Here is a 27,680-nt window from a genome sequence, read left to right on the forward strand (position 1 = left end):
TGGGAGCCTTTTAAGCCCGCTTTATCAATTAGGCCTTCGCACTCCCCGGTCCAGCGTGAAAGCAATCGGACAAGGTGGGAGGGGCCCTGATGCGTGCCTCTCGCCTGCTCCCTCCCCCACGGACCCCCCCCCAAACCCCCCCACCCCGCCACCTTGGTCTCTATGGTTTCCCCAGCTGTTCTCTCTGGGGAAACGAGCTCTGTGATTTTCACTGCATTCCTGCTTCACCTTCAAGCCCTGCGATTTGGCTGCCTCGCTGTCATAGGCCGTTTCCTTCTCGTTCATCATCCGTTGCCGAGAAATGGTGGCTAAGGAGGGACCTTCTGGTTTGGGTTCTGTTTTCTAACGAAAGTTCATTTTCAACTTTCTCCCCCAATTCGAAGCCACAAAGAGCCCTTTGATTGCAAGGGCAAGCTTGAGAATTACATACCAGTTGCACATTGTTATGAGTGGCTTTGAACAGGACTGACTGCATGTTTGCCCCATTCATTTTGGGGCAGTCATATTGTGCAAATAATGGGCAGGTTCAGCATCCTTCTCCTTCGTTCTGCTCTGAAGCTAGTGCTAAGAAGGTGTTATTTGGTAAATCAGGTTTATTCATTCCTGGGGTTGATGACTAGATTCTAGATCAAAAAACAGTTCTGCTGCTTCTTGTTATTCAGCATGAATACATGTGGATTGTGTGTGTGTGTGTGTGTCTTTCTGTGTGAGTTTCTGTCTGCGCATGTGTGTGTGTGCATATATACGTACTAATTATCTTGTGCTATGCAGTGGAGTGAAAAGATGAATACATGCATGTGTGTACATGTATGTGTGTGCATGTTCATGTGCATATGTCTGTGTCTGTGTGATCTAATGTGTGCGCATATCTGTGTGAGTGAATTTGTGAGTGCCCGTGTGTTCACATGCGTGTGTGTGTTTGTGTGCGTGGGCGTGCACTCGCTTGCGCACCGTCGCATAGGAGCGCTGAGCGGCGAAGCCCTCCGCTCGGAGAGAAGATGGTGGGCGTTCGTGCTTTTCTGTAACCCAATCCAGCCGATCCCTGCTGAGGGTATGAGAAATACGAGGCCCGGCGGAACGTCACGCGATACCATTACTGTATCCAATAAAGCACCCAGGCTGCTGCTCCGCGCCGGTTCTCCTGTGTGTGGGAGTGATGCATTCCTCCGTCTGGATGACAACCGTACCTGCGCAATTCGCCACCAGGCTGGGGGGGAGAAGGGGGAAACGTCGCTCCCGCCCAAGTCGAAACGGACGTGCGTGGCCGAGTCGGGGCTCGAGGGAGGAGATAATTGCCCGATGTTGGGCGTGTATATTTACCCCTGTGAGCTGGTTGGATGTGCTTTATAAAGAGACTGCGCCTATTGGGCTGTACCTGTCCAGACTGTGTTTTAGAAAGAGACTGCCTGTTGGACTGTGCCTTTCTACATTGTGCTTCAAAGAGACTATGCCTGTTTGGCTGTGCCTGTCCACACTGTGCTTAATAAAGAGACTATGCCTGTTTGGCTGTGCCTGTCCACACTGTGCTTCATAAAGAGACTATGCCTGTTTGGCTGTGCCTGTCCACACTGTGCTTCATAAAGAGACTATGCCTGTTTGGCTGTGCCTGTCCACACTGTGCTTCATAAAGAGACTATGCCTGTTTGGCTGTGCCTGTCCACACTGTGCTTCATAAAGAGACTGTGCCTGTTGGGCTGTGCCTATCTATACTCTGCTTCATAAATAGACTGTACCTGTTGCGCTGCGTGTGTCCACACTGTGCTGTAAGGAGCTGAGATAGTCTGCTGGCTGCTGTTGCTGCACCCTGCTGATGTTTACATAGAGTTGCTGCGTTTTGTTCTCACCCTTTAACAAGAAAAAAAGCCCCTTAGTTTACATGATTGTCGTGGCAAACAACTCCAAAATAAAGGACGAAAGCTGAAAACAGGTCTCATTTCCCTCTGGATAACTAAGAAACTGAGAAAAAGACACTCGCAAGAGATCTGCGGTCTCTTCGCCAAGTGCATCGTTTCCAGGCCTTAGTAAGCTATAGAACCAGCTCCCAGTGACCAAGCTTGTTTTTACCTTTGAAGTACAATAATATCATTTTTTTGTACTTAAATGTACCTCTCTGAAGTGAGTGGTTTTCTCAGTAACACAAGATGGTCTCCTCGTTTTCTGTCTGTCTGTGGGTGTGACTGGGAACGCTTTTGAACCAAACAGGCAGGGATTGCATGCCAGAGTATAATGAAATATCATTTTAACTAATCCCCGTGATGGAGATTGTGTCTGCTGTGCAAGAACGAGCACACACCGCACCATTGGGAAGTCTTCAGTTTCACATCACAATGCGGGCGGCACAGAACTTCTCCATCAAACTCCGACAGCAGTTGAGCTGCAGTCAGCCTACAGGTGTTGAGCTAGTCATACTGTTTCTTGGATGTGTCCGGCTAACTGTCAGCCTTTAACAAGTAAATATTACGCGGAGTTTAGCGTACGGTATTGCAGTGTTAGCGAGAAGCAGTATTTGTGTTCACAGAGAACAGCAGTGCTACTTTCCAAGATCAGTGGCATCCCATGCGCTGGTCCGGCTTCCCTCAATGAGCCAACGCTGGGTGCTTTAGAATGTCCATATGTTCCTGGAAAGCATACCGTACAAACAAAATGTCCTGCCAATGCGACAGGAAGCAAAGTCTACAACAGCAGAGGGCGCCAGAGCAGTTTTACAATTAGGAATGTTATATACAGTATGTAGAAAAATAGGTGTCATCAAACATCACGTCAAAACCCAATCACATCGTTGTGATTTATGGTCTAAATCTTGTTCATACACCCTCCCCTCAGCCATCAGCCCCTGAAGACATTAAAATTCACATTTTATTGTAATGGCCAGCCTTAATACCGGCCGGCTAGGCAGCCTGTTCTGTGTTTCGGATCTAAGTTGCTCAGTCCCACTGCTTGGAATTGTTTGCGGTTGACCTGTGTTGCTTGTGGGGGGAAAATGTACAGTGCAGTAAAAACGTATTTGCCCCCTTCCTGATTTCCTATATTATTGCATATTTGTTCTCAAATAAAAGATCTGAAACACTGTTTTCAGATCTTTTCATAAAATATTTGACAGAGGGAACCTGAGTAAACACAAAACAACTAAAAAAAAAAAGATTATTTAATTTTTTAAATGAAAACTCAATAACTGGTTGTACCTTTAGCAGCAATAACTGCAACCAAATGCTTCCTATTATTTCATATCAGTCTTCCACCTCCCTGTGGAGGAATTTTAGTCCAATCTTTTTTGCTTAGCTGCTTTAATTCAGACAAATTGGTTTGTTTTTGAGCATGAACTGCTCGTTTCAGGTCCTACCACAGCATCTCTATTGGGTTCACGTAAGGACTTTGACTAGGCCACTCCAAAACTTTAACTTTGTTTCTTTTTTGCCATTCAGATATGGACTTGCTTTTGTGTTTTGGATCACTGTCTTGCTGCATAACCCGATTACGTTTCAGCTTCAGATTATGGACTCATGACCAGACATTCTCCTTGTCTGGTAGAGAGTAGAATTCATGGTTCCTTCAATAATATCAAGTTCTCCAGGTCCCGAGGCAGCAACGCATCCCACGTCATCACACTACCACCACCCTGTTTGACTGTTGGTATGATGTTCTTACTGTAAAATACCGTATTTGTTTTACTCCAGACATAACTGGACTCCTGTTGTCCAAAAAACTCCACTTTTGACTCTGTCCATAAAACACTAATACAATTGGCTTGGGGATCATCCAGGTGCATCCAGGTTACAACTGTGAGACAAGCATTGATGTTTCTCTTGGTTAGCAGTGGTTTCCACCTTGTTACTCTCCCATGAATCCCATTTTCTGCTCAGTCTCTTTCTTATTGTGGAGTCATGAACACTGACCTTAGATGAGGCTAGAGAGGCCTGTGGTTCTTTGGATGTTCTTCTGGGTTGTTTTGTGATTCTTGAATGAGTTGTCGCTGCATGCTTGGATAAATTTTGGCAGGCTAGCCACTCCTTGATAGATTCACCACCATTTCAAGTGTTCTCCCTTAGGAGATAATGGCTCTCACTGTGGTTTGGTGGAGTTCCTGAGCCTTAGAAATAACCTTGTAACTCTCTCCAGTCTGATATATTTTAACAACTCATCTCTTCCAGAATTTCCTTTGATTGTGGCTTAGTGCGCTTGTTGTAACTTTGTGGTGACTACTTCACTCTGATGGGAAGGTTCAATATTAGTGAGGTTTAGGTTCAACAGGGCTGGTTGCAAACAGTTGCAATTGTGTTTAATTGGTTGATTGACTAACTAAGGGGGAAATTACTTTTTCACATGGGTGATATGGGTGTTTGATAACTTTTTTCATTAAATAAATGAAATAGTAATTAAAAAATGTTTTGTGTTTACTCTGGTTCCCTTGATCTAATATTACATTTTGTTTAAAGACCTGAAACCATTCATTGTGACAAATATGCAATAATAGAGGAAATCAGGAAGGGGCCAAATACTTCTCACGACACTTTATTAACTGGTCAACTAACAACTAAACTGCTGTGTGTTGCTCTTAAAGCCTGAAGCTGCACAGATGAGTACATCTGAGTGGCATTAGCATCCTTGTGCTTATGCAGCACTGTCAGTGAGTTAGTGACTGAGTGGATGAATGAATGAATGACTCCTAAGTGTGCCCTGTCTTCTCTGTCGGTTCATGTTGGCTGAAGACTATGAGCGTGGCTTGCGTCCTGTGTTAGAGTGGCGCCTGACCTGGCGCTGCCGCTGTCCTCCGTGTCGGTCTGCAGGAGAAGCGTCGGCAGGCCATCCGGAACGCGGCGCAGCAGTGGGAGGGCCTGAAGGCCAGCCTGGAGCCACCAGCACAGAACGGCACCAAGGAGGAGGTCAGCCCTGAACACAGCCCCGCCCAGGCCAATGGGCTCCCTCAGCCCCTTTCCCCCGAAGAGCTCAGGTACAGGGGCGGGAAAAAAGGGCTCGTTGTGTGCAAGAATAATGTGAGCATGGGTGTAATGTGAGTGTGAGTGTGAGTAATATGCGTGTAAGTAATGTGTGTGATTAATGGGATTGTGAGTAATGGGAGAGTGAGTGTGAGTAATGTGAGTGTAAGTGTTGGGCTGGCAGGGGGAGTGTGAGTAGTGGGATTAGAAGCGGGTTGCTATGTGATCTTCCTTTTCTTAGGCGGGTGAGTCCAGTGGGAACCCCAGAGAGACCAGCAGGGGGCAGTGAAGGGAAAACACGCTCAGCCAGCCGACCTGGCAGCCCTCGGTACAGTAGACCCCACATACTGTACCCTCTATTTACACACCCCAGTGAACATTTTTGAGAAAAAAAGCAGGGAAACACTGCACAGACCTTCAGATGAAAAACCGGCTGCATTTGGTTGAAAAGTGAAAGTGTTCAATCCGGCTAGGGCATAGCCAGTCTATATCCGGGTAAAACCTGAGCTATATTGGGGTTAATGTAGTCTGTTCTTGTCAGAGCATCTCTTAACCTAGATTTCCACCCCTCTAGGTGTCTAGATTCTGGCTTTTGTTCACTGGGATACACACATACACACACACACACACACACACAAACACTACACACCATGTGCTCCTTGTACAGAAGTTATAAATACATAATAGTACCTTTCTAATCTCAAATAATCATCAACTGTTACCGGTTAAATACTTGCATGTGCTCAGTGCTGTTTTTTGTTTTGTATATGACATGTAACTGGAGTAATTACAGTCAGGGGGATAGATATAGGACCAGCTGCATTGTTTGCAATAAAGTGGGTTATGCTATTATCCAGTATTTATTAAAGGACATGATGGTATTTACTCTTTTCCCTTCATTTTATACTGCACTTATGTCTGTCCTTTTTACTATTTCTTTGCAATTGTGTTTTTTTCTTTTTTCAAAGCAAATAATGTTTATTTCAAAGGATTTTTATTTCATATTCGGTGCTTATTTCCCTTGCTGATACTGCGAGCTGCGCTGGGGCTTGTACATCCTATGGACAGGCCCATCGATCGAGTGTCTCTCAGCACCATCGCGCAGCTCTTCCCGTGGGAAGGGTTAGTCTCATTCCCCCAAACCCTGGTCCATATATCACAGCTCCACCGCTAGCGTTCCCTCTCCGCACGGAGACCCGTCGCGCTCGCGCTCGCGCTCGGGTGTCTGTTTTCGGTTAGGCTCGCTTAATTCCACCGGCTCACAGAAAATTGCCTCCGGGATGTTATATCGTTCGCTTTTGTGGCCAAAAGGCTTGTGCCGTTTGATATTTATTTTTCGTAGCGATCCCTTGGCTGCTTCGCGTTATCGCCTTCCGCAGCGACTCTCGCTTCCCGAAACGACGCCTTTCCGAGAGCCGCTCTCAAGGCCGGAAGGTTTTGGAAGCGTTCCCACTGGCAACGTGTTGGGGGAGGGGGCGGGGGCGGATAATTTAGGAGAGGCTAAGTAGCAAGGGACTTGGTGGCTGGCTCTTGTGCTGTCGTTATTAGTTCCACAAAGGCGGTTTTTCTTCTTAGCTCCCGAACAAAATGGTGGGTCGAGCAGATTCTGCTTAATTGCTACAGTGGGACATTTGTCTCTGACTGTGCTAGAAAGCTTCAAACCAGCATATAAAAGCGGGGCCCGTCGTGGTTGCTTCCTAGTTTGCTGTCAGTCCCTGCACGCTCTGGGCATTGCCGCCCTCCCTCGTATTTCAGTACAGAGCCTGAGAATACCGGGCTCTTCTGACACATCCTGAGCGAGAACGCTCTTTGATCCTTTCTGCTCCCGGCTTCAGTCTCTCCCGACGACACGACGGGAGTCAGCGGGCTAACATCGGGGAAAAGAATTTAGAAAGTGTGTCAGCGCTGAAAAGAAGACACTGAGGACAGTTCTGCCGCGCAAAAGCCCCCCTTGCTATCGTGACAGATGGGAACCGCCTCACGGTGACAGATTTGCGGCTTCCTAAATTCACTCTCGGTCCAGCTCCGTCCCGTCCGGGCCCTGCGTAACAGGACAGGCTTTTTTGTCATGTAAGGAGGCCCCGCATCGCCCCCGTCCTCGCAGGGTTCGGTAAACGAGTGTGACCCTCAGGCCTCCCTCACTCGTTCTTCCTCTCTCTCTTTCTCTCTCTCTCTCTCTCTCTTTCTTAATCTCTCTCCTCCCTTTCATCATACCTGCAACGCGACAGCCACTGTAATCTGTTGGCTTTTTCGCTTCTGCCAAGATCAGCTTCGAATAACACTTAAAAAAAGAAAGGTACTTGAGAGGCTCATAAATGTTGTAAAAAAAAAAAATGAATAAATAAAATATTGGAGAGGAGCAACCCTTGAATTTCAACACTTTGATTTGACTTCCAGGTGGTAATGATAGCGTATCGTGCTAAAACTGTAAACAACGCGGCACAGTGACACACCCTATTCCTGCACTCAGGTGCACTCTTGAACTTAAAACAGAATTAAAAATGAGACACAACAACACATTAAAACCTGTGTGAAACTGTTTGCATGACTGGCTTGTGTAGACGTTAGACATTTTCTACTTGAAACAGTGCATCGTTATTATTGAAAGCAGGTAGAGTATTACAATGAACAATGAGAAGCAATTTTGAAAAACCAGACTCTGGCCAAAAAGGGCTAGAATTTTCAAATTATTCAGAGCTGGAACAAAGGAAAGCTTGGAATCTGAGACGCACACCTTATTGAGAACAGTGAGATACAGAGTCATTCAGAATGCTGAACTTATGATATGCTAAAAGGTATGAACTTTGGCTGACTTCAGGCTGATGTGTTTCAGCTTTCAGAATTGAATCTGTTTCATAGATACGCATCCAGCGTGATCACAACTTTCCATCCTCTGTTCAGCTGATGCTGTAATTCAACAGATAAAGAAAAGGCAAATGATCTCACCTCTTTGGGGATTTAGAAGTGAGTGAGTTAACAACACAGTGATTGATTGAGGAGATGAAGCAATGCAGGATTCTATGCGTGCATTCGAGCATGTATGTGCAGCATGTGCATACGTTTGCACGTGTGTTTTTGCGTGCATATGTGTGCGTGGCCTGCATTCAATCAACATTTTTCCTTAGCTTTGACTTGCAAGTGAATTTAAGCATTTCTTTTAGTGTGCCAGGTTAGTTTTTGTGATTTCTCAATTTGCCAAACCGTGTTTGTGATGGAAAAAATAATGATACTTGCTTTTATTTATTAAAAGTCATTAGGAACAGCGTTATTAGGAACAGTGTTGATTGAATTCCAGCCTGCATATGTGACTGTGTGTTTGTGTGTGTGCGTGTAAGAGAGAACGTGTGTTTGTGTATGTGTGTATGTGAAGGAGTGTGTATGTTTGGGTACAGGAAAAGGCACAGAGATCTCCTGAAGGCTGTTCCTGACTGTAGACACAACAAAGCAGATGGTCCAGGGGCTGGTCTCCTGGGAGGAAGCACTTATAGACCCCTGGAGAACATGTAGCTCCTGCCCCAGCAGCCTTCCCTCAGGGTCTGCCTTTGAATACGGCCGGGTGGGGAGGTCGCTCGAGAGCGGTCTGTGAACAAAACAAAGCTCTTTGCAGGAATCCGTGGCACATGTGTGACGGTTAGCCAGGAAACACAGTCCTCCTGTGCGTATTCGTCCGAGTTTGTGAGCATGCAAAGATGTGTTCAGTGAATCCTGAGACGTGGGAGGAAGAGTTATGACAGAGATACTCAATGCTCTGAAAGTGTGCAGAGATGGGAGGAATTTTAGTGCCATTTATGTATTCAGTTAATGCCTTTCCATGCAGATATCTCAAGCATCCATGCAGAACAAGGGTGTGAAAATGTAGAATATTATCAAAATGAGGGAAGACATTCAGGCATATGCATAGTATGAGACAGAATTTTGAACAAGGAAACCAAGGAGATCTCCTGGTCCCTGTGTCAAAACTATCAATCAATCAAATCAATCAAATTTTATTTGTATAGCGTATTTTACAACAGTTGTCACAATACGCTTTACAGACAACCCTAGCCTAAACCCCCACAGGAGCAAGCCTAAGGCAACAGTGGCAAGGAAAAACTCCCTGTGGCAGATGGGGAGAAACCTTGGAAGGAACCAGGCTCAAGGGGGAAACCCATCCTCCTCTGGTCGGCTCAGGGTGCCGACTGGTGACCAGCATGTCAGCCAGTTTATGCACAAGATATGATATGTGATGTGGCTCAGATGATGGGTGGGGCCGAGTGGCGGTGATGGGGAACAGCAGGTGGCGGCAGATGTGGGCATTTGCTATGAGAGATTTCCATGCGTGACAAGCACTTTGGGGTCCTGAGTGGTGCATCTAGTTAAGACGCTAGTGTATAGTGAAGAAACATGTCCTGTCGTTTGGACCGAATCCTGACCGTGCGGGCCGGCAGTCCTACAGGGCAACATGTAATGGGCACATCGTTTCTCAGAGGGTTTCAGTCGACCACGCCTCATTGCTGAATGGAGGCTCCTCTGGTTGGTTGGGGGCCTGTAGTCCATCTGCACCAGCTGTACTGCTCTACTGCATTTCTGATTTCGATGTGGAATGTGTGTGGTCTGTGGTGCATTTTGTGCTGTAGTCACCCCAGTATTTCCCTTAATCTCTTTCAAGCTGAGGAGCTTCTTGCATATTTGTAGGTCCAGCCTCACATGCAGAAGGCCTGCTCTCATTCTGAAAATACTAAATATTTGATTCAAGGCCCAGCTAGGATGAATGGAAGTAGGCTTTGTTTTTCCTGAGCCCAATAAATCTGGAAAGGTTGAACATGTTTAATCCACGTAGTTAGGATCCACATGTTTTTTTTTGTTTTGTTTTTTTTTGTATCACCAGTAATTCTTCTGTTAGACAGAATCTGGGAACGTCTCTGATAATTGTACGTATTTCAGAGGGGTACCCGGGGAGCCTGAGGTAAATGTACCTGGCAGCTTCTCAAATAAGATTACGGGGAACGAGATGGTGCACACAGAAGAATTAGCTAGCGTCAGGCATCCAGGTCATTGGTGATTCTGTGCTTATCTGGTCTCTGCCTGCAGCAGACCTACAACGGGAAGGTGGGTGAGGTAGTTCTTTTGCAGCCCCCCCTCATCGCACAACCCCCCCCCCCCCCCCCCCATTTCGGGTCTGAGGGGTGTGGTTCAGTCTTCACATTAGAGCTGTCTGTCAGCAAGTGACGCCACAGTGTCTCTCTTTGGCTGGATACGGCCAAGTACCGAGGTCTCCTCCTTGTGCCCGTACCTGTGTTCTGGCACCCCATCCTGCCTCCACGTGCAACAGCCAGCGCCCTACTCCTTAACCTAACAGGAGGGATTCCAAGACTCTCTGCTGGTGTTGGATGGAAGCAGTGCATGACACTGGCTCTGGGATGGGTCTTGTTGTTGTAACATTTAGACTGAATGTAGTCAGCCAGATTCCACACCTCTCAGTTCAGTGTTTTGTGATATTTTATCTCTTTTTTTGTTGCGAATAGTCCTTTTTTTCCATAGAATCAATTTGTAATCAACATGAATTCTTAGAATTGATCCAAAGGATAATTTTGTTTTCTGATTGATCATGTCGTACTATGTAGTCCTAACAAAAACCCAAGACTGAATTATCAGGTTGTTTGTCTGTGGCAGGCTTCGCCTCAAGGATTATTCTAGGAAGTAAAAGCTTAATATACTGTAACAATAAACATAAACTTTAACGCTTAAATATAATCCGTGAGGCAGTTTCTAAAGTCCAGATTTTCTGCTCCAGATAAATAACTGATCATACTGTCTTCTGTTAGAACTCAATGAGCTGTGACTTAATAGCATTATCCATTTGAACAATCCTACTGAAAACTCCAAAGAACTTATATTTATTACAAAATGAAGAGAAAAAAACCATGTTAACGTATACAACAACAAAACGGAAAAGATTAAACATTAAACTAAAGTGTGAAGTTTATTTGGCTGACTAGGTTCAGTGTTAATGTTAAAATAACAAGAAATCACAGGGCCAGTGTTATTTAATACAGATGCTCATGTTAATTTTGTAAGTAATATGAATTTCATATGCTGTTGCTATGGATACTGTTGTTCGATGTCAGTGGTTGTGCAAACTCAGGAACGTTATGCAGAATTTACAGATATCGCTTCAGTTATCTGATGCCTGCTTGACAATGCATGCCAAAACATCTTTTTTGATGCTCTGTAAAGGGCCCTTAAATTCAAACAGGATTTAGGTATGTACAGCACTTTAGACATTAATGAGTTAACTTTACAATGTATTGAATTCATGCGTCTCTATGGCTAAGTACCAGACTTTTACCTGTCTTTTTCTTGGCATACCTTTACTTGTCTCTCTTAGCTCTTATAGGCTTGTCCAAGACCTGCTCAGCACAAAGCTCTGACTGTTTCCGAAGGTGAACAGTGACACCCCCGGTTTACAGCGCTGTTCTGACTCACTGGCATTTGATTTCCGTCTCCCTCCGTTCCTCTACCCTCGTTTCTTTGGGACATGTCTGGTCTTAATCTTCTTAAATGAATGGAAGGGTCCAGCGGGAATAAAAAATTGGAGCTCTCCTCTTAGTCATCTGAATGGGATGTCCCAGCGAGTGGATCAGATTTGTCGTGCAGCACAATGATGTCTTTGTCTAGGTGGCTTTGGCTCCAGTCCTCTTTGAGCGAGGCACACCGTACCCACAGTCTGACAAATTATCGTATTGTTGTTTTTAGTTCTAAGACTCTGGCAGTGCATCACTCAGTCAGGATTTAATGGACATGTTAATCTTTGGCCTCTTGTTTGTAAGTCCTACGTTGCTTAGCGCCTTGGTATTTGAACCAGTGCATTTTCTGGGAAGAGCTGTAGCATGTCCCCTGTACGAGCGCATAGGTGCAGGGTCGGCTGTCTCCCGGACAGGAGAGCCCGAATCTTGGCAGGCACTTCTGACTCCCAGCCAGCCCTGCTAGTCTCACGACTCTCTTATCATGGGAGGACACTTCCAGTGTTGTCAAGAGAATGGATGGCAAATAGATAGCGTTGGAGGAAAAGTGCTGCACGTACTGCTCTCGATTACCAGGGAGCGTCCATTTAAAAAGAACAGTTTTTCCCTGCACTTCCCTTATGTAGTCATGCGTAAGATAAGGATGAGTTCTAAAATTATATTAAAAAAAAAAAAAAACCACAGTTGAATTAAGGAGTTTGGGATGCTTCAGAGAGACAGCAGCTTGCCGCAGTGCCTCACAGTTGCTGGTTTGTTGCCATTTACAGGTCCTCCGAGGCAGGGGGCGCCAGCGCTCAGAGCCTGTCCTTATCTGACAGTCACCTGGCCGAGCTGGACGGGGACACTCTCCGCCTGTTCGGACCGGGAGCGCTGGAGGCTCTGGAGCGAGGCTGGGGCGTGCAGACGGCGGGAGCCGTCACCGCCATCACGTTCCGCTACATCCCCTTCGACGGCATAGTGCCAACACTGCCACGCATTCGGGTGAAGTTCCCCAACTTATCGGTGAGACCACGTCGCTTTTCCCTCTGAAATTCCTCAGCTTAACACCAATATGGCATGAATTTCAAAGTAAAACTTTGAAGTTCCCAGAAATAAACGATGACCTATTAAATTCTTAGGCATGGAACGGTTACCTGTTTATGTCAAATGCAAATGTCAAGTCAGATGGCTGTCTAAGTACATGCCTGCATGGTCTTGCTGAATGTTTTCCAGCTCAGCCTTTAAAGTATGCTCTTCTGGTTCTTCCTTTCTGTGATTATGGTGTTACTTTTGGCTTCCTGCTCAGACACTTCTGTTGTAACACCATAAAAGCATGTGTCCGGTGACACATTAGCCCTGTGGCTCCTTAAGGCTCATCTAGGACTGCCCCTTCCTGTTCTGACAGCATCTGGTCTTCCTGGAGGCCAACATCAGTCGGCTGCCGCAGTTAGCGGCACTGGCCCAGGTGAGGCGTCTGGACCAGCTGACCATCCATCCCGAAGGGAACCCAGCGGTCAACCTGGCGCTGTGGAGGCCCTTCGTCATCTACCGGCTCAACCACTTAAACCTGCAGAAGATCAACGGCCAGGAGGTACGGTATACCGTGGCTGCTCGGCCCCACCTGTGTCACAACATCAAATCATGGTCCTGGATTGTCACAGGGTGTGTTGGTTTCTGTTCTCAGTAGCCTGAAGCCAAAGAAACTGGGTGAGGTCAATTCTGAAATCATTTGCTTTTATTGAACTAATACGTTTTGCGTAACAATGAAAACTGGCAGACCCCAGAGCTTTCCAGGACCTGGGTCGGCTACCCCACTGCACAATAGAATCACTGCTCACTGCCCTGTAATGGCATCTTTGCCTTATGCTCCTCCATGACACGCCTGCACATCCGTTCCGCAGGTGACCACGGACGACGTCATCGCCGCCGAGAGGCTTTTCGGAACCCTGGGCCACATCGCCACCGCGGAAACCCCGCACAGCCGCCTGCTGCTGCTCCTAGAAGAATCTCGGTAACCCCGCTCTAACCCATTTAACCCCCACCCCCCCCGCCCCGCCTCCCCACCCCCCAGTCACAAGGCTCCTTTCACCCACAAACTAATTAAACACCTGGCACCCAATCAGAGAGCCCGGTTTGGCCTGGAAAGCGAGCAGTAAAGAAAGGGTTTTTTACAGACAGGTCTGTGTGCCGGTGAGGTGGATGGAAGCTGGCACTCTGGAGCCGGCGAGCTGAACGGCACGGCCTCGGGGCAGGGTGGTACCTGGCTCTGTCACGCATTCCTCTCCTCAGCCAACACCGCTGCTGATATATCACTCCCCGGGTCACCCGACGCAACCGCGGGAGGCAAAAACGCGCCGTGGCCCAGGTCACACCCCATCCATAACGGCTGTTTTTGCGTCAAGGTTCCAAATCTGTCACGGACGAACGTAAAGTTCGGGAGGCATTGAAACAAATGGTTTTTCTGCAAGCCTTGTTAATCCTCACCCGAACTTCCTCTGTTTCTTTTTTCTTAATATTTCACTGCTTTGTGTGGGAAAGAGGATTGTATTTTCAACATTGCTTGGGAAAGAGTGCTTGGTATTTAATTTTCGTTATCATTGTCATTACGTACACATAATTATTTTGTATATTCAGTATAAACAAGTACAGTTGCAACATTCTGAGTTTTATTACAGAAGGTTTTTTTTGCAAACTTTTAGGCCCATGACACTGTTTGTTAAACTGTGTTTATGTTTGACCAGTAAAACTGCACGCTCTTTTTTGACTTTATCCAGGCCTTTCTGACCATTAACTTTATCATGTGAGAAGTGATTGTATACCTTAGTGTAGTTTGAGAAATGTGGGGTAAATCATTTTGACTAGTGGGAAACCAATGCTTTCTATCTGCGATGGACTTTGTGTGGTCCTCAGATCCTCCACTGAGTGTCATGTAACTTTTATAGAGTATCGATTTAGTTTGATGGCACTGTAGTTGAAATAATTCAGATCTGTGTATGTCTAAACTGGTAGACTGAAATCAAGTCTGTGAGAACTTGATGAATATTGCCTGTTGTGTCTGGCAACTTTCTGTGCTAGCCAAGGCAATGACTGTGTGTGTGAGTGTGTGTGTGTGTGCACATGCATGTGTCTGTGCCGGTGTGTGTGTTCACACGTGCATGCGTGTGTGTGTGCATGCATGGGTGCATGTGCGAGTGTGCATATACACTATGCTGCTTGCATATGGGCTTGTCAATGTATGTATCCAGGTATGTGTGCTGCACGAACCTCATTCATGCCAGCACTTGCTCTCAGCTGTCAGCAGTCCCGAGACTGCTTTGCATTTACAAAAACGGGAGAAAATGGCAGGTCTCTAATCTTTCCAGGTTTGCTTATCCTCTTCAGGATTACTAAAATATCTCAAGGCATATTGGAATGGGACCTGGAAGAAATGTTTGGCTGTTAGACTAGTACTGCCCAGGGGAGTTTCTGCCTCTTTCCAGTTTAAAATAAACAGCATGGGTATGCCATATTTTATGTGAAAAAATATGGGCAAACCGTGCTCTTTCACTCTAGCAAACTTGCTTTGGGAAAAAGGCCAAAAACTTGGCTTTGTCCCTCACCTGGTAGTTTAAACTCGTCACTAAAAGATCTTCCAGAAAGAAAATCAGAGTTATGCCACAATGGCAGTCTCAATCTCCAGGCTTTAACCTGTGGTTTTAATTGAGGAGGGCCATCCACAAGAGCAGTCTGTAGGATCTTTCAAGATTCTGTATGGAGCACTGCTCAAATATTTCCCCTGATTCACCAATCTCAGTTGCGTTATTTTTATGAAGGGGGAGTGTACAGTATTCAAAAAGTACTGCCAATAATTTTGACGCCTATCTTTTCTAAAAAGACAGAATGAAATGATATAAATATAGCTCATTACCTGTAGTGTTTATTTTATAAATCCTTTTTTAGCTCATCTTAATCAAGGTTGTCAATACATTTTGAGGTGATTGTGCAGACCATACCTCTGATGACGATTAACATCTGTCGTATTAACATCCTGCCTTTTACACTGTGTGCCGGGCATGTGTCCTTAAGACAGGTGAGCTGGTTTATTCTAGTCTGTCATCTGCTCATGAGTAAGACAGTCACTGAACTAACTCTGAGGTTACAGAACAGGAGGAGGACCTTGTAGGCCAACATTGGGAATGCTGGATTGTGGGTTTCAAGGTCTGTGATGTTTAGAATATCTTACTTGTCAATATTTTTGGGCCTAATTTTGTGAATCTAGTGGATTTTATTGAGGACAGTCTACACATCCCATCCCAGCACAAGGTAGCACAATGACTCAGTGTTGCCAGCTGCAGCAGGGGCTACCAAGCTAAGTTGTCACACCTCATAGTCAGAACAGAAATGTAATTGAGTTGGAGGATTTATTTTAATTTTTATTTAACCTTTATTTAACCAGGTAAAAGTGATTGAGAACAAATTCTCATTTACAACACTGACCTGGCCAAGAAGGCATGTTCCCTGGTCTGCTTTGAATGCACATCAAATTAAACCTGCCTGTTTGCAGTGTTAGCAAAAGCAAGAGTTTTGAACACAAAACACAACCTTACTACTCAGGAGTGCTGAGGATGTCAGCATGCTTTGATCTGATACCTCATGATAAAAGATTGAATTGCAGTGTGAGAAATGACTTGCCAAAATTCTCTTTCAACACATTTTCCTGATTTCCTGTTTTTTTTTTATCAGAGCAGTGAGATTTGAAAGTCTGTGCACATTCCTTTTTTATTTCACCATTTTTAGGGCGAGGTTTGAAACCGGGGTTCACGCAACGAATTTGGAGGTTGCGGGTTTAAGTCTTGCCGTGACACGCTTCACCATGATTGCTCCATACAGAGATGAATTCTGGCTGACATGCATTTTCTCTGCATATATGAACCTGTCTTTTGCAGTGAGATCTAAAAACAAATGTATTTGTGGAGAGAGACAGAGATAGAGACAGAGAGAAAGAGAGTCATGTGGACGTTAGCTGATTTTAGTGTACTGAGTTGGCAGTTGACCTATGTAACGCACTATATCGAATAGTCAGCATCCCACATTTGAATTTTATAGAAACCGTGTGCCATTTCAAACATTCCTCACATAATTAAACATTTTAGCTAAATATATTTCCCTTTTGGAACATGCCATTTATCTCTATAATGTCACTGGCTTATGGTTTTGCATCAAATTCAACCTTTTCTATCTGCTGCAAAGAGACTTTTATTACATTGGGACTTAGAGTGAGCTTCGTATGTGAATATTGTGAGGCGAAGTGTCTTTGAAACTGGTGATCATGATACCAGACCCTGTTTGGACACACTGCTTTAGATGTCTTAACTGGTCAAATGTCTGAAAGAGAAATTATATTTGAGTTAATGTTCGACAAAGGCATCTAACTCCTCCTTAACACTGCACATCTCAGTCTTCTATGAAAACCAGTTGAGAGAACAGCCACACTTCCCAGCAGAGATAAACAGTACCCGAGGCTGACATTGTTTGAATGACCCATGTGTTAAAGACAGAGAGCACTATTAGCAGACTGTGGCACATAGACACATGAGGTCTACAGGTTTGTCCTACAGAGCATTTAAACATGAAATGACACCTCATCTGTCTTCTGTAAAAAGACCTCATCCACAAACAGAAATAGCCATTAAGCCATGTACAGTATGAATGCTTTTTATTATTTGTTTATTAACAAACCTTGCGGAATCCACTGACATTTTAGCTATAATAGAGTGTGTGGGTGTGCAGGGTTCTTACAAGGTGCTTGAAGTACTCAAAGTGCTTGAAATTGATGCCCAGTAATTTAAACACTGGAATACCTGGAAAAACAGACCCGTTTTCACAAAGTGCTTGAAATAGCTAAACTCATCCTCTGACATTTTACAAAGAATGTTGTGTGACAGTTTCCCAACAAATTGTTCATTACAGTTTGACATCATAATTTCAACAGAAAAAAGAAAGAATACCAATAAAATACTATTACATACAAGTATGCTATTAGAACTGTTTTCATATATGTACTGTTGTATATCTTATTATATTGTTATGCTTTCAGAGAACCAAAAACATTTCAGTTACTTGTTTTGTGCTAGGTCATTGAAAATGGGGAAATAGTGCTTGAATAAGCACTTGAAAGTCCTTGAATTTAATTTCACGTCTGTGTGTGGGCGCGTGGATGAGTGCGTGCGTAGGTGGGTGCTGCGGTGTTGTAGCTAATAGTCTTTATGTGCATGTTTACTCATTAGTGAGGATGTGATTTCTATTTGTGCTATTTTACCCAAACCCAGGTAAGTGGTGAGATTGAACCCAGGACAGAGGCCTCTCTGGCCCATTCTTACGGTGTCAGTTTGGCCCATATTGGGGTAGCTGCTGGGGAGGTTAAGCGTTTGCACAGCTGTGCTGTGTGTACAGATCCACTGTTTGCCGATGCAGTCAGTTTCCCCTCAGTCCTCCTCCAAACAAAGCCAGCCCAGCCTCCGTGTGTCCCGCACACAAACACGCACACCACACACATTCACAGACCAACGTCACACACACGCACATACACACACACGCACAAACAAGCTTGCACGTACACAAATATACACACACATACACGCCACTCCGGCAAGGAGGCACGCTTACGTCTTCACACACACATGCTCACGCACACGCACACACTCACGTGCACACACTATACACACTGATCCCGCCAGGTATTTTAGCCTGGAGCCTAAGCTCAAATGATGATTCCAATTTTCTGGCACCAGCATTCGGGGCATGTTGCTGCAGTTCCTGTGTGTCACGAGATTAACGATGATAGGTAAGACAGGGCCATTTGACATACTATAATGATAACATCCGTCAATGATGTTCTCGTCCAATTTACATCTGTACGAATGTGGCTGCTGAGACAGAAACGCAGCCCACGCTGAACAAACAGAAGAAAGGATCACCTCTCAGGTTGGAGGCAGAATTTTAAAAAGACCCTGTAATACGATCTGTTGTTTTTCTCGGTCTTTCTTTTTTTTGTTGTTGTTCGCGTCCGCGTGACACTGGCCTGGCCCGCTCACCGGTCGCTAGGCTACGTTCGCCCATCGTCTCATCGCCGTCTCGCGAGGGGATGTTCGGCCCGCGATTCCCACGCCCACGCCGCGCTCCCCGCTAATCCCCGGCCCCTTCGCCTCCCTCTCTCCTGTGGGTCCGCCGTCTGTCTGGTCTCTCCCCGTCTGCCTCCCGCAGACACCGGCGCGGGCACCGGCGGCTTCTGCCCCCCCGTCAGAGTTGCAAAAACAGATCGCGGCGATTACCGCGGAAAGCGATCGGGTTTCCGACCGAGGAGGTCTGACGGGCTCCCGAACGCGCGCGGCACTGAGTCGACAGGGGAAATTACGATGCGTCGCGCCCTTCCAAAAGCGTCTCCCTCCCTTCCCGAACGTCGGATTTGGACGTCTTTGCCTTGACACGTTTCGTCGTCGTCGTTGGCGGTGTTGTTCGCGGCTGCGTAGCCGTGCAGGCGCGGTGCGGGCATGCCTCCCTTTCGACACTCGCTCCCCAGAAAGGAAGCTTTTTTTTGTGCGGATCAGGTCCAGGGCGTACCGTCTCGCGCGGTTCAAGCAGCGCCCCGAGCCACGGATTTCAAACGGGTGAGGGAAGGTGCGTTCTCTTAAATTAAAAACTCGTTTGGGAGCAGCCTTCTAACTGCAGCACGTGCCAGATCTGGCGTGATGTCCATTCCATTGACATTTGAGATTAACTTGTTGAATCTTTGAATCTGCTCGTTTTTTCTCATTTCGGTCGTTCCCACCGCCCCTCTCCTTCCCCCAACTTCACTCATTCTTGTCTCCACATTTCTCATTCTCTCTATTCTCTCTATTATTTTATCCCCATTTAATTCCCCCTCTCAAACATCTATGCTTAGATTGCCAAGGCGTGATGTAACATCAGTGGTTACACATGACACAGTCGTTGGATAGTGGGATGATTATGAACCTGTACATATAGTTTATTGTACACACATTTTAAAATGATTATGATATAAGTACAAATTATTTAAATTAAATATGTACAATCATAGATTCATGATAAGATTCATAGATTCATGGAGACTCATGATAATTGTCAAATATCAGTTTATTTTTCATATTTTAAAATGAAACTTCTCTCTCTCTTGCGATTTCTCTCTTCTCCCTGTCCCTGTCGGTCTCTTGGCAGGAAGCGTCAGCTGCAGTTCCTCCTGGACGGCCGCGGCCGCCGGGCCGGCTTGAGTCCCGAGGAGCTGCGTGAGAACGGCAAGCTGTTGGGGGAGGGGCTGAGCCGGGCGCTCTTCAACTACCCCAGCCGAGACGCCGGGGCGGAGGGCCCCGAGGTGACCGCACTCGACCGCACACGCTCACCTCACGCCCCTGCTTATCTGACCCGTGCAGTCAAAACCCCTTAACCGCGTCAACACGGCTTGAACTCAGATTGCAGGACATTTACCTTACGCTAATATATTTTTGCTGATGCTCTTATTCAGAGAGATAACTACACACACAATTAGGTTTTATGAGCATTGTTATAGATTTTACAAACCTTGACGATAACGCAGTCAAAACGAAACGTTGTACAACACCAAGGCTGTGACGGACACATTATTACACATCAGTGCCATAGGTTTGGGGAAATAATTTCATAATTGTCAAAAGTTCAAGCCCCAACATAGGCACCAATAGATCCCTAGACTGCACTGTGTGGCATGTCGGTACCCTCAGTAGCAGATTCTGATATGCAGTGAACTATTCAATGGCCTGGTTTGTACAGCTATCTCCTTGACCAACTGATAACACAGGATATGCTGCTAAACCTCACCATATGGTATGTTATGTCCAATGTTCTGGAACTTCCCATAAGCTTAGCTCTTTAAGCTAATGTTCTTTCCCTCCTCGGCCTCAGGAGGGCGCTGTGGAGGCATCGGAGCGGGCAGAGGTCACCCAGCAGTACCTGCGGGGGCTGGTGCAGCGGGCGTCCGACACCAACGTGAAGGGCGAGTCGCTGCACAAGCTGTGGCCCTCCATGTTCGTGGAGATGGTGAGGGACTGCGTGCTGGAGATGAGGGACCGTCCAGCCTACCGCCAGGCCTGCCTGAACAGGCACGCTCGTGGCAAGTGAGCGGGGGGGGGGGGGAAGGGACTACGCCAAACACCCCCCACCCAGAAACTACGCAATCCAACCACCCCCACCCCCTTGATCTCCCAAAGCAGACTGTCTCCCGCAGACTGGTCTCGGCTGAACGGCTCTTATGGTTTTCCACTGCAACGCTGCTTTTTTTCCCAAAGGACCCAAATCCTCGCCTCCCAAGGGGCCGTCTTCAAAATGGCGGTCGAAAGACTAATAAGTATGAGGAGCTTCTTCTTGAATGTATGTACATGCTCATACCAACATCACTTTGGAATCTCTTTTCTTTTCGGTTCACTTGCGAGCAAACTGATTTGCGAGGATGAGGCTACGCTCCTGACTGATGGCAAGGTTCTGATGACGCGTCTTCCGTTCATGTAATCCAAAACAGAAGGCCCCGTTTTCCCTGCCGTGTTGGATTCCACTTCAGTTTTTTTTTTAAAAATCTTTTTTATTTTTGTTCAAGCTGTCAGTGTACATTCTTCCAGTACAGATGGGCCCAGCTAGAATATAAGAAGAGAGTAAGAATATTTTGGAAGAGGACAAAATGGGAACACAATGCATTTTAGTTTCCCAACACTGTATTTGTGTTTTATTTAGTGTTTGAGTCCTTAGTAATTAACAAATTAACTCAATTAAAATTAAATGCCGTTTAAATATACAGACTCATTTTGGTCTTATTAACTGATTCTTGGGTTTTGGCATCACAAAGCAGTGCAAAACACAAGTCTTGCTTCACTGTCCTGATTTGAGCAGCTGCTACACTCTGCTGCTGTTCCTCTTTCTATGGAGAGGTGGCGCTGTTTCCACATATGGCTCGTGAATATCAAGCTTCAGTCGAGGGAACGCAATGAACTTTTGACCTCAGCTAGAGGTTATGGGAGCACCTGTTGGCAGATGTTATCTCGTACCTTCAGTTACTGGTCAATTAACTTTTAATGAATTTCTTCATGCAACGATCAACAGAACTGGATTGAGGGGGGAAATGCCTGCGCTGGATAGACTAGTAATAAAGAGGTACTGCCTCAGGCTTACCCTCTAAACAAAAGGCCTTTTTTTACATTGAACTCAGAGAAATCTTTCACTGGCTCCAGACGATAATGGCCTATTTGAGTAGCCACACTTGATGAGCTGATGAAGGGTTTCTTAGCTTTCTTGCGGCTGTTTAAGTGATCCTGTATTCTTTTCCTTAGATAGGCTAGTAATAAAGACGTCCTATACACTTTTTTCTTTTTGATGGAGAAGCACAGGCACGCATGGCGGCCTGTGGCACACTGACAATGGCGGTCGTAACTCTGCTCACTTAACCGACAGCACGCTTCTCCAGGCTTTGAGGAGGACGGCCTTTGTGGTCGAGTAGGCCACAGGGCTCTCCAGTATCCCGAAGCGTTGGCTGAAACTGCAGAAGCTGTCAGAGAAGATCAGCCGGAGCACTGGCTGGAGATGCAGAGGCTGTCAGAGAGGATCGGCAGGGCCAGAGCTGTCCTCAGTGGAGAAATCCAGGGCAGGGGGCAGAAACACTGGAATGACCCGGAGGCAAGGGTGAGGGAGAGGGCAAGAGAGGTGCAGTGCTCCTCCTCCTCAGGCAGGGCGGCAACACCGATCAGGGGGTTATCAGGGTGTTTACCCCAGAGCATTGCCAGAGGCCCTTATAAAGCAGACGAGGCAGAAAGGGGGGACTCAGCTTGTTGAAAATGGTGGTGCGGTGGTGTAATGAAGAAAATGCGACAGAGCGTTGAGAAAGCCGAGCACCAGAATGGGAAGAAGCGTTTGACGTCCACCACAGCATAGAGGGCGACGCAGTTGTATTTAGGAAGGAATCTTTGTACACAACTCGAATTCAGTAAGAACCAAATTAGCTCCGTGGCCCAGATTCCTTATGGTGGACAAAAAAGTAGTAACTATCAAAAACAGCTGACAGTATAGTGGGTATGTTTCACTGCATATAACACACAACTGTTTTCACATCATGCCACTTCTGTGATTTGACAATATATAATTTGTATTGACAGAGCAATGGAAAACTAAGCTGGGTGAAAAGAATTGAACGTGCTGTACCTTGGATCCAGAAGCAGACTAGATTAACTGCCTCATGCCCTGTAGGGCTGCTACTCGGTCATGCGAGACTGAAGCCTCCCCACTGATACGAACCAATAATTGTGGTTTGCTGGACCAAACATGTTTTTGGTTCAGTGGTTGACAGCTTATTGTTTCTCCACCCATTGTGCGGTTCCTGAAACTTCTGACAGTACTAGTGCTATTGTATCACAAGTGTACAGCTTGCCATTCTTCTTCTATGACCCTTTGAGTGGAAGTGCAAGCCTTCTGATAGAAACGGTGAGCTCCTGACCCACTGACAGCCGATAGCACCGTGGCTCTCCCAGCCTCCTGTGAGTTCCTGACAGAGCAGGTGTGCTCCACGGGTCCGCCTGTGTGCTCCTCTAGGAGGAATGTAGGAACCACTCAGCTAATAATTCCTTGCTGACACTGACCCAGGGGAGAATTGTCCAAATGAATAGGGAAAGATATTTATTTAATTACCAAAGCTGTCAAAAAAGTAGTTTGCAAGACCTCCACTGGCACTATTAATGAATGTGTCCCCCCTCCTAACCACCAGCACTGCTTAGTATGTTTTTCTTGTGTAACTATGCACAAGATTCCTGTAGTCTCTTGTACAGATGCGAAAACTCGCAGTTGAGAAGTGAGGCTGAGTGCCAGTTGCACAGTTCCCTTAGTTAAACGTTATGTTAGTTAAACAGGAAGTGTATCTGAGTGTATCTGCTCATCTTCCATAATTGCTAACATAATGGCCGTCTTATACCTTTCCACCGGTCCTGCCCTGTATGTCACAATTCTGGGATAATGCACCTAAACAGTGCTGCAAAAATCACTGTGCAGAACTTGCTGTCATAATTGGAATGTTTTGATTAAATGCTGGGTGTTGCAGTCGAACAGAAGACCTGCGTTTTGACTTTGTAATTTTGTCAAGTCGAGACCAGCATCAAAGTCAAGAAAACAAACACATTTTCCATAAGAACTCAAGGCAAGTGGGAACTTGTTCTGCTCGATGAAATAATAGGAAGGTATCCTGTTTTGGAATCCAGGTCAGAAATTCTGACAGAGCAGATTTCCATTCAAACAGTAGCAATGTGCCAAAGAGGTTAGACCAGCTGGGTGTAGGTGGATGAGAGAAAGGTGTCTATGGATTGCCTAGCCCTGACCCCTGATCCGAGCTACTGGCTTGACCGCTGCTCCCCAATGCTGCCACTGCTCCACTGCTGCTTTCTTGACCACCGATCGAAACTGCTGCTCTTACCACTGATCAAAATTACTGTCCTGACCACTGCTCCCCAAAGTTCTCTGCTCGGAAACCAAATCTGTCACTTTTGTGGTGGGAAGTTTTGGTATTCATAAGCAAGTTGTGGTACAATACGTATAATGTATAATATGCTCTGCAGCTAGTGCACATTTCCATTTCGTGAAATATGATTACTCATAGATTATGTTTGTAGGATTGTGTGATTGCTTTATCCTACAGTTGAATCAGTGACCATTAATACTTCTGTTAATAGCTTTAAATTCAAAATGGTTCAAACCCTGAATGTGCCATCATTCAAAGCCATTGACAGCATATCAAATTTAAGAAGACAGTTATTTATTTCAATAGAAGTAGTAAATAATGATAGTAATAGTAAACAGTGTGTAACTTGAGAGTCCTGCTATCTGTCACTCTGCAACCTTGTCACTGAAATTGGAGCAAAACATGATACAAAGGGATTAATTGATATAAACATTCATTTGCACCATGCCTTGTCCTCTTGCTGTAGAGGACATGTACCATTTTGTTGTTCTCTGCTATGCTGTATGTGATAAGTGACGAATTGACACTTTTTTACTCTGATGAACTACACACTGCATTGTTAGGGCGATGCTTATGCTACTTGCTAAAGCCCACAGAATTGCTAGGGGGGTGCCATTGGTTTGGAGCTCAGCCATCAGCCATGCGGTCTGAAAGGGGTCAGGCACAATTCTCACCCAATTTTGGGTACGCTCACAAGCCCTGAGTGACGGACAAACTTGACAAATCGTTTATTGTTAACCTTAAGGCCGGTGCTGAGGGATTCACATTTTTGTCTGATGAAACACTGCTGCTGCAAGCCCTGTCTGTTGTATCCTGTGAATGGGTCATCCAGACTTGAGATTCATTAGGATATTTTAATTGGGTTCAGTCGACCATGACCGGCGCCCGGCAGTTGTGGGGTTAATGGTAGCATTTTGAGGCCGGCGTCGAGTGTCACCCCAGTGTGGTAAAGCAACCGTCTAAAGGCGCACGCCAAGCAGAGTGGCTCCAAATAGAAATGAAATTAACATTTCGCCAATAACGTTTTGAGGTTAAGGCTTTAAACCGCTACGGCACGCGTCGCACGCTGCGAACACGTCCGGCGAAGGCCTCGGAGCAAGCGCTGGACGGATGCCCAACCAAGCGCGTATTCCATTTATCGAGTCAAATTAAGCACTTCCACGATCCAAGGGGAACAAAGCCGCAGACCCTCACAAAACCCTTTTTTTATTCGGCAGAGCGGCAGCTTTCCTTTTTACCAGTGAAGCGAGACTCTCGAGCGACACATCGCTCTCAGTGTTGAAAACAGCACCAGCGGCAAACAGCCCGCCATCTGATGTGGTTCCGCTCTGGCTAGAGTTTTGATTAGGCCATTAGCTTGGCTTTTATGTACATATTGAAAGCTCAAAGTCTTGGTCAGCTTCAAGCTAGTATGGTCATTGAAAACATCTACTCCTACTACCACTACTACTACATGCAGCAATAATAATAATAATAATCAATAGTATTGATCTAAAAACTATTACAATTATGTAAACATTTCGACTACACTTTGATTTATTCCCTTAAGAATATTCACATTAACCTCACAAAACAATGCTTTTCAAGACAACGTCAAGAGTAAGAGTATTTGGCCACTCAACATGTGGCTTGTGATGGAGCTCACATTCCTGCGTCACTAACCTTTGTGTTGACACAAAAAGTTGTTGTTCTGTGTGACTGTGACATGGATATGGTTGCCAAATATGAGACACTCAGCCATCTCCATCAGGAACAGTCATCATGTGTTTATAGTCTCACTTCATGGGAGTTAATACCTGTTATTGTCCAGTGTTAGGAGTGACCAAGCATGATTATCTGAATGTGATGTGATGCAGACTTATGTTGACACAGAGACTTGCCATCAGTTGTCATCAGCTAATCAGTTGCCCAGTCACTGCAGAGTGATAACCACCCAAGGTGCATGATTCCCTAGTGGGACCGCAGAGCTGTGAATGTGGCCTAGAACGCAGCTTACCATGAATGAGATCGGGCTGACTCTCCGGTTTCTGTTCTCTCCCGCGCACAATGGTGGCACAGCGTCTGGACAATTTTCTATACTATTCCTATTCACCGCAGCTTTCATTGGAGCGCTCTGCGTGTGCAAGTCTGACTTAAGATTTATTCTTTGAAGCCTGTGGCTTGATAGAGACATAAATGTGCTAAAGAGCCGACCAGCTGTAGATCTTTTGTTTAGAAACTCGAAACCCTGACCTTTACGCACACTCTCTCACACCGAGATTACTCGATGAAAGTAGCGAAAGGGGGCGCAGCAATTTGTTTTCTCTACGCCGTTCCCATGGCTTTAATTTACCGAGGAAAAGGCTGCCCAGAATGCGGAGGACCGAAAGGACCACAGTTGGACGGGACGCCGCTCATGGACGGTCACATAGGCTAACTTTGGATTTTGGAAAAGGTTTGGGAATGCGATATCGTGCTTCGGTGGATTTAATTTTAAACGCGTGGACTCCGGATTTATAAAGATCTCAGTGTGTGCGTGCGTGGAGCTACAAGTCTCAAAGCACCGTTCCGATACTCCAAGAGATTAGCTTTGAAGGAATCCGCATACATCACCTAGTACACAATACCAGAAGGTAATATTCGAACATTTGCATACGATTAATTTATTTGATTTGAGAAACGGGTGATTAATTATTATTATTATTATTATTATTATTATTATTATTATTATTATTATTACTACTACTAGTATTACTATTATTTCCGTTGTTGTTAGTAGTAGCAGTGGTAGTATTTTTATTTTTGTTTATATTCTTTAATATTCTATACTATTACATACAAAGTTTGTCAATTTTTCTTTTTTTTTTTAGGGGGCGGCGGCTTTTAATACTTTTTTTGCTACACAGGTCATACGCGGTTTATTTCAACCTGCAGGCAATCCGTAACTCTAATGTATTGCAAACCCTGAAATACTACGTATGCATATATCGTACTGCAGGATGACACAGAAACATAAATGTTTACTTTTATGACAACGATTGATTTTTGTAATCATTTGCGCATAAACACTATAAAGTTGGTGGTCTTTCAGCCGAATAGTGGTACGGTTTCTCAGCGTGCTTCGATCGGGAACTTGTACTGCCTACTTTCACTTGCGCAAATGTCTGGACATTCTTCTTGTGATTTTATGACTACATTTTTCCCTGTCGACATTTTTCTGTTGTCAGGACATAACATGCACATCTGTATGTCATATACAATGAAAGATTTATCTGTTGAATAGGGTCGACCAATGTGTACTGCTGTTGAGGAACAATTATAGGAACAGCTGCCGTTTTTACAAGGGTCAAAACTGTGAAAGAGAAACTTTTCAGCTGGATTAATGAAACGAAAATGCTGTAGGCTAGATGGATCCAACCGAGGGATTCATTTGATCTTTTCATTTGCTTTAAGTAAATCGTGCCTCGTATCGGATGGTGAGCTTTCACACAATTGTATAGATTTGAGATATCAGCTGTTGACAATTGAATTGCTGTCTTAATGCAGGGGTTCGAGCTGCTATTGACGCGTGTGTTGCAAGGAATGTCACTGCTTCATAAAAACGGTTGAACTCCAGAAGCTCTGGTAGAAATATTCTTCGACAACACTTAATTCTTCGAACATCGCCCACGATACTGTATATGCGTAAACGAGGAATTTGTTTAAACAATACTTGATAATCGTTGATATACGTTTTGATTTCACAGCGTCTGCAGTTTCTCAACCAAT

The 27,680-nt window shown here is 45.4% G+C and overlaps 2 protein-coding genes across 5 annotated transcripts in view; both read left to right on the plus strand.

Moving 5' to 3' along the window:
• LOC118228261 (leucine-rich repeat-containing protein 49-like) overlaps nucleotides 1-21,233 on the plus strand; it is a 49,396-nt gene extending 28,163 nt beyond the window's left edge. For all 3 annotated transcript variants that reach the window (XM_035419650.1, XM_035419647.1, XM_035419649.1), the window contains exons 12-18: nucleotides 4,785-4,948; nucleotides 5,176-5,262; nucleotides 12,205-12,439; nucleotides 12,822-13,007; nucleotides 13,318-13,427; nucleotides 19,631-19,784; nucleotides 20,351-21,233. In XM_035419650.1, coding sequence (XP_035275541.1) covers nucleotides 4,785-4,948; nucleotides 5,176-5,262; nucleotides 12,205-12,439; nucleotides 12,822-13,007; nucleotides 13,318-13,427; nucleotides 19,631-19,784; nucleotides 20,351-20,566 — 1,152 coding nt within the window. In that variant the 3' untranslated portion in view covers nucleotides 20,567-21,233. The remainder of the gene's footprint in view (nucleotides 1-4,784; nucleotides 4,949-5,175; nucleotides 5,263-12,204; nucleotides 12,440-12,821; nucleotides 13,008-13,317; nucleotides 13,428-19,630; nucleotides 19,785-20,350) is intronic.
• Nucleotides 21,234-26,011: 4,778 nt separating this feature from the next.
• The window catches only part of LOC118226956 (thrombospondin type-1 domain-containing protein 4-like), a 44,028-nt gene continuing 42,359 nt past the window's right edge, over nucleotides 26,012-27,680 (plus strand). Inside the window, exon 1 of one of the 2 annotated variants that reach the window (XM_035416967.1) lies at nucleotides 26,012-26,545. The gene's annotated coding sequence lies outside the window, so the exon portion shown is untranslated. The remainder of the gene's footprint in view (nucleotides 26,546-27,680) is intronic. The other variant, XM_035416969.1, reaches the window with a different exon arrangement.

This window comes from Anguilla anguilla, chromosome 5 (assembly GCF_013347855.1).
Source record: "Anguilla anguilla isolate fAngAng1 chromosome 5, fAngAng1.pri, whole genome shotgun sequence".
NCBI lineage: Eukaryota > Metazoa > Chordata > Actinopteri > Anguilliformes > Anguillidae > Anguilla > Anguilla anguilla.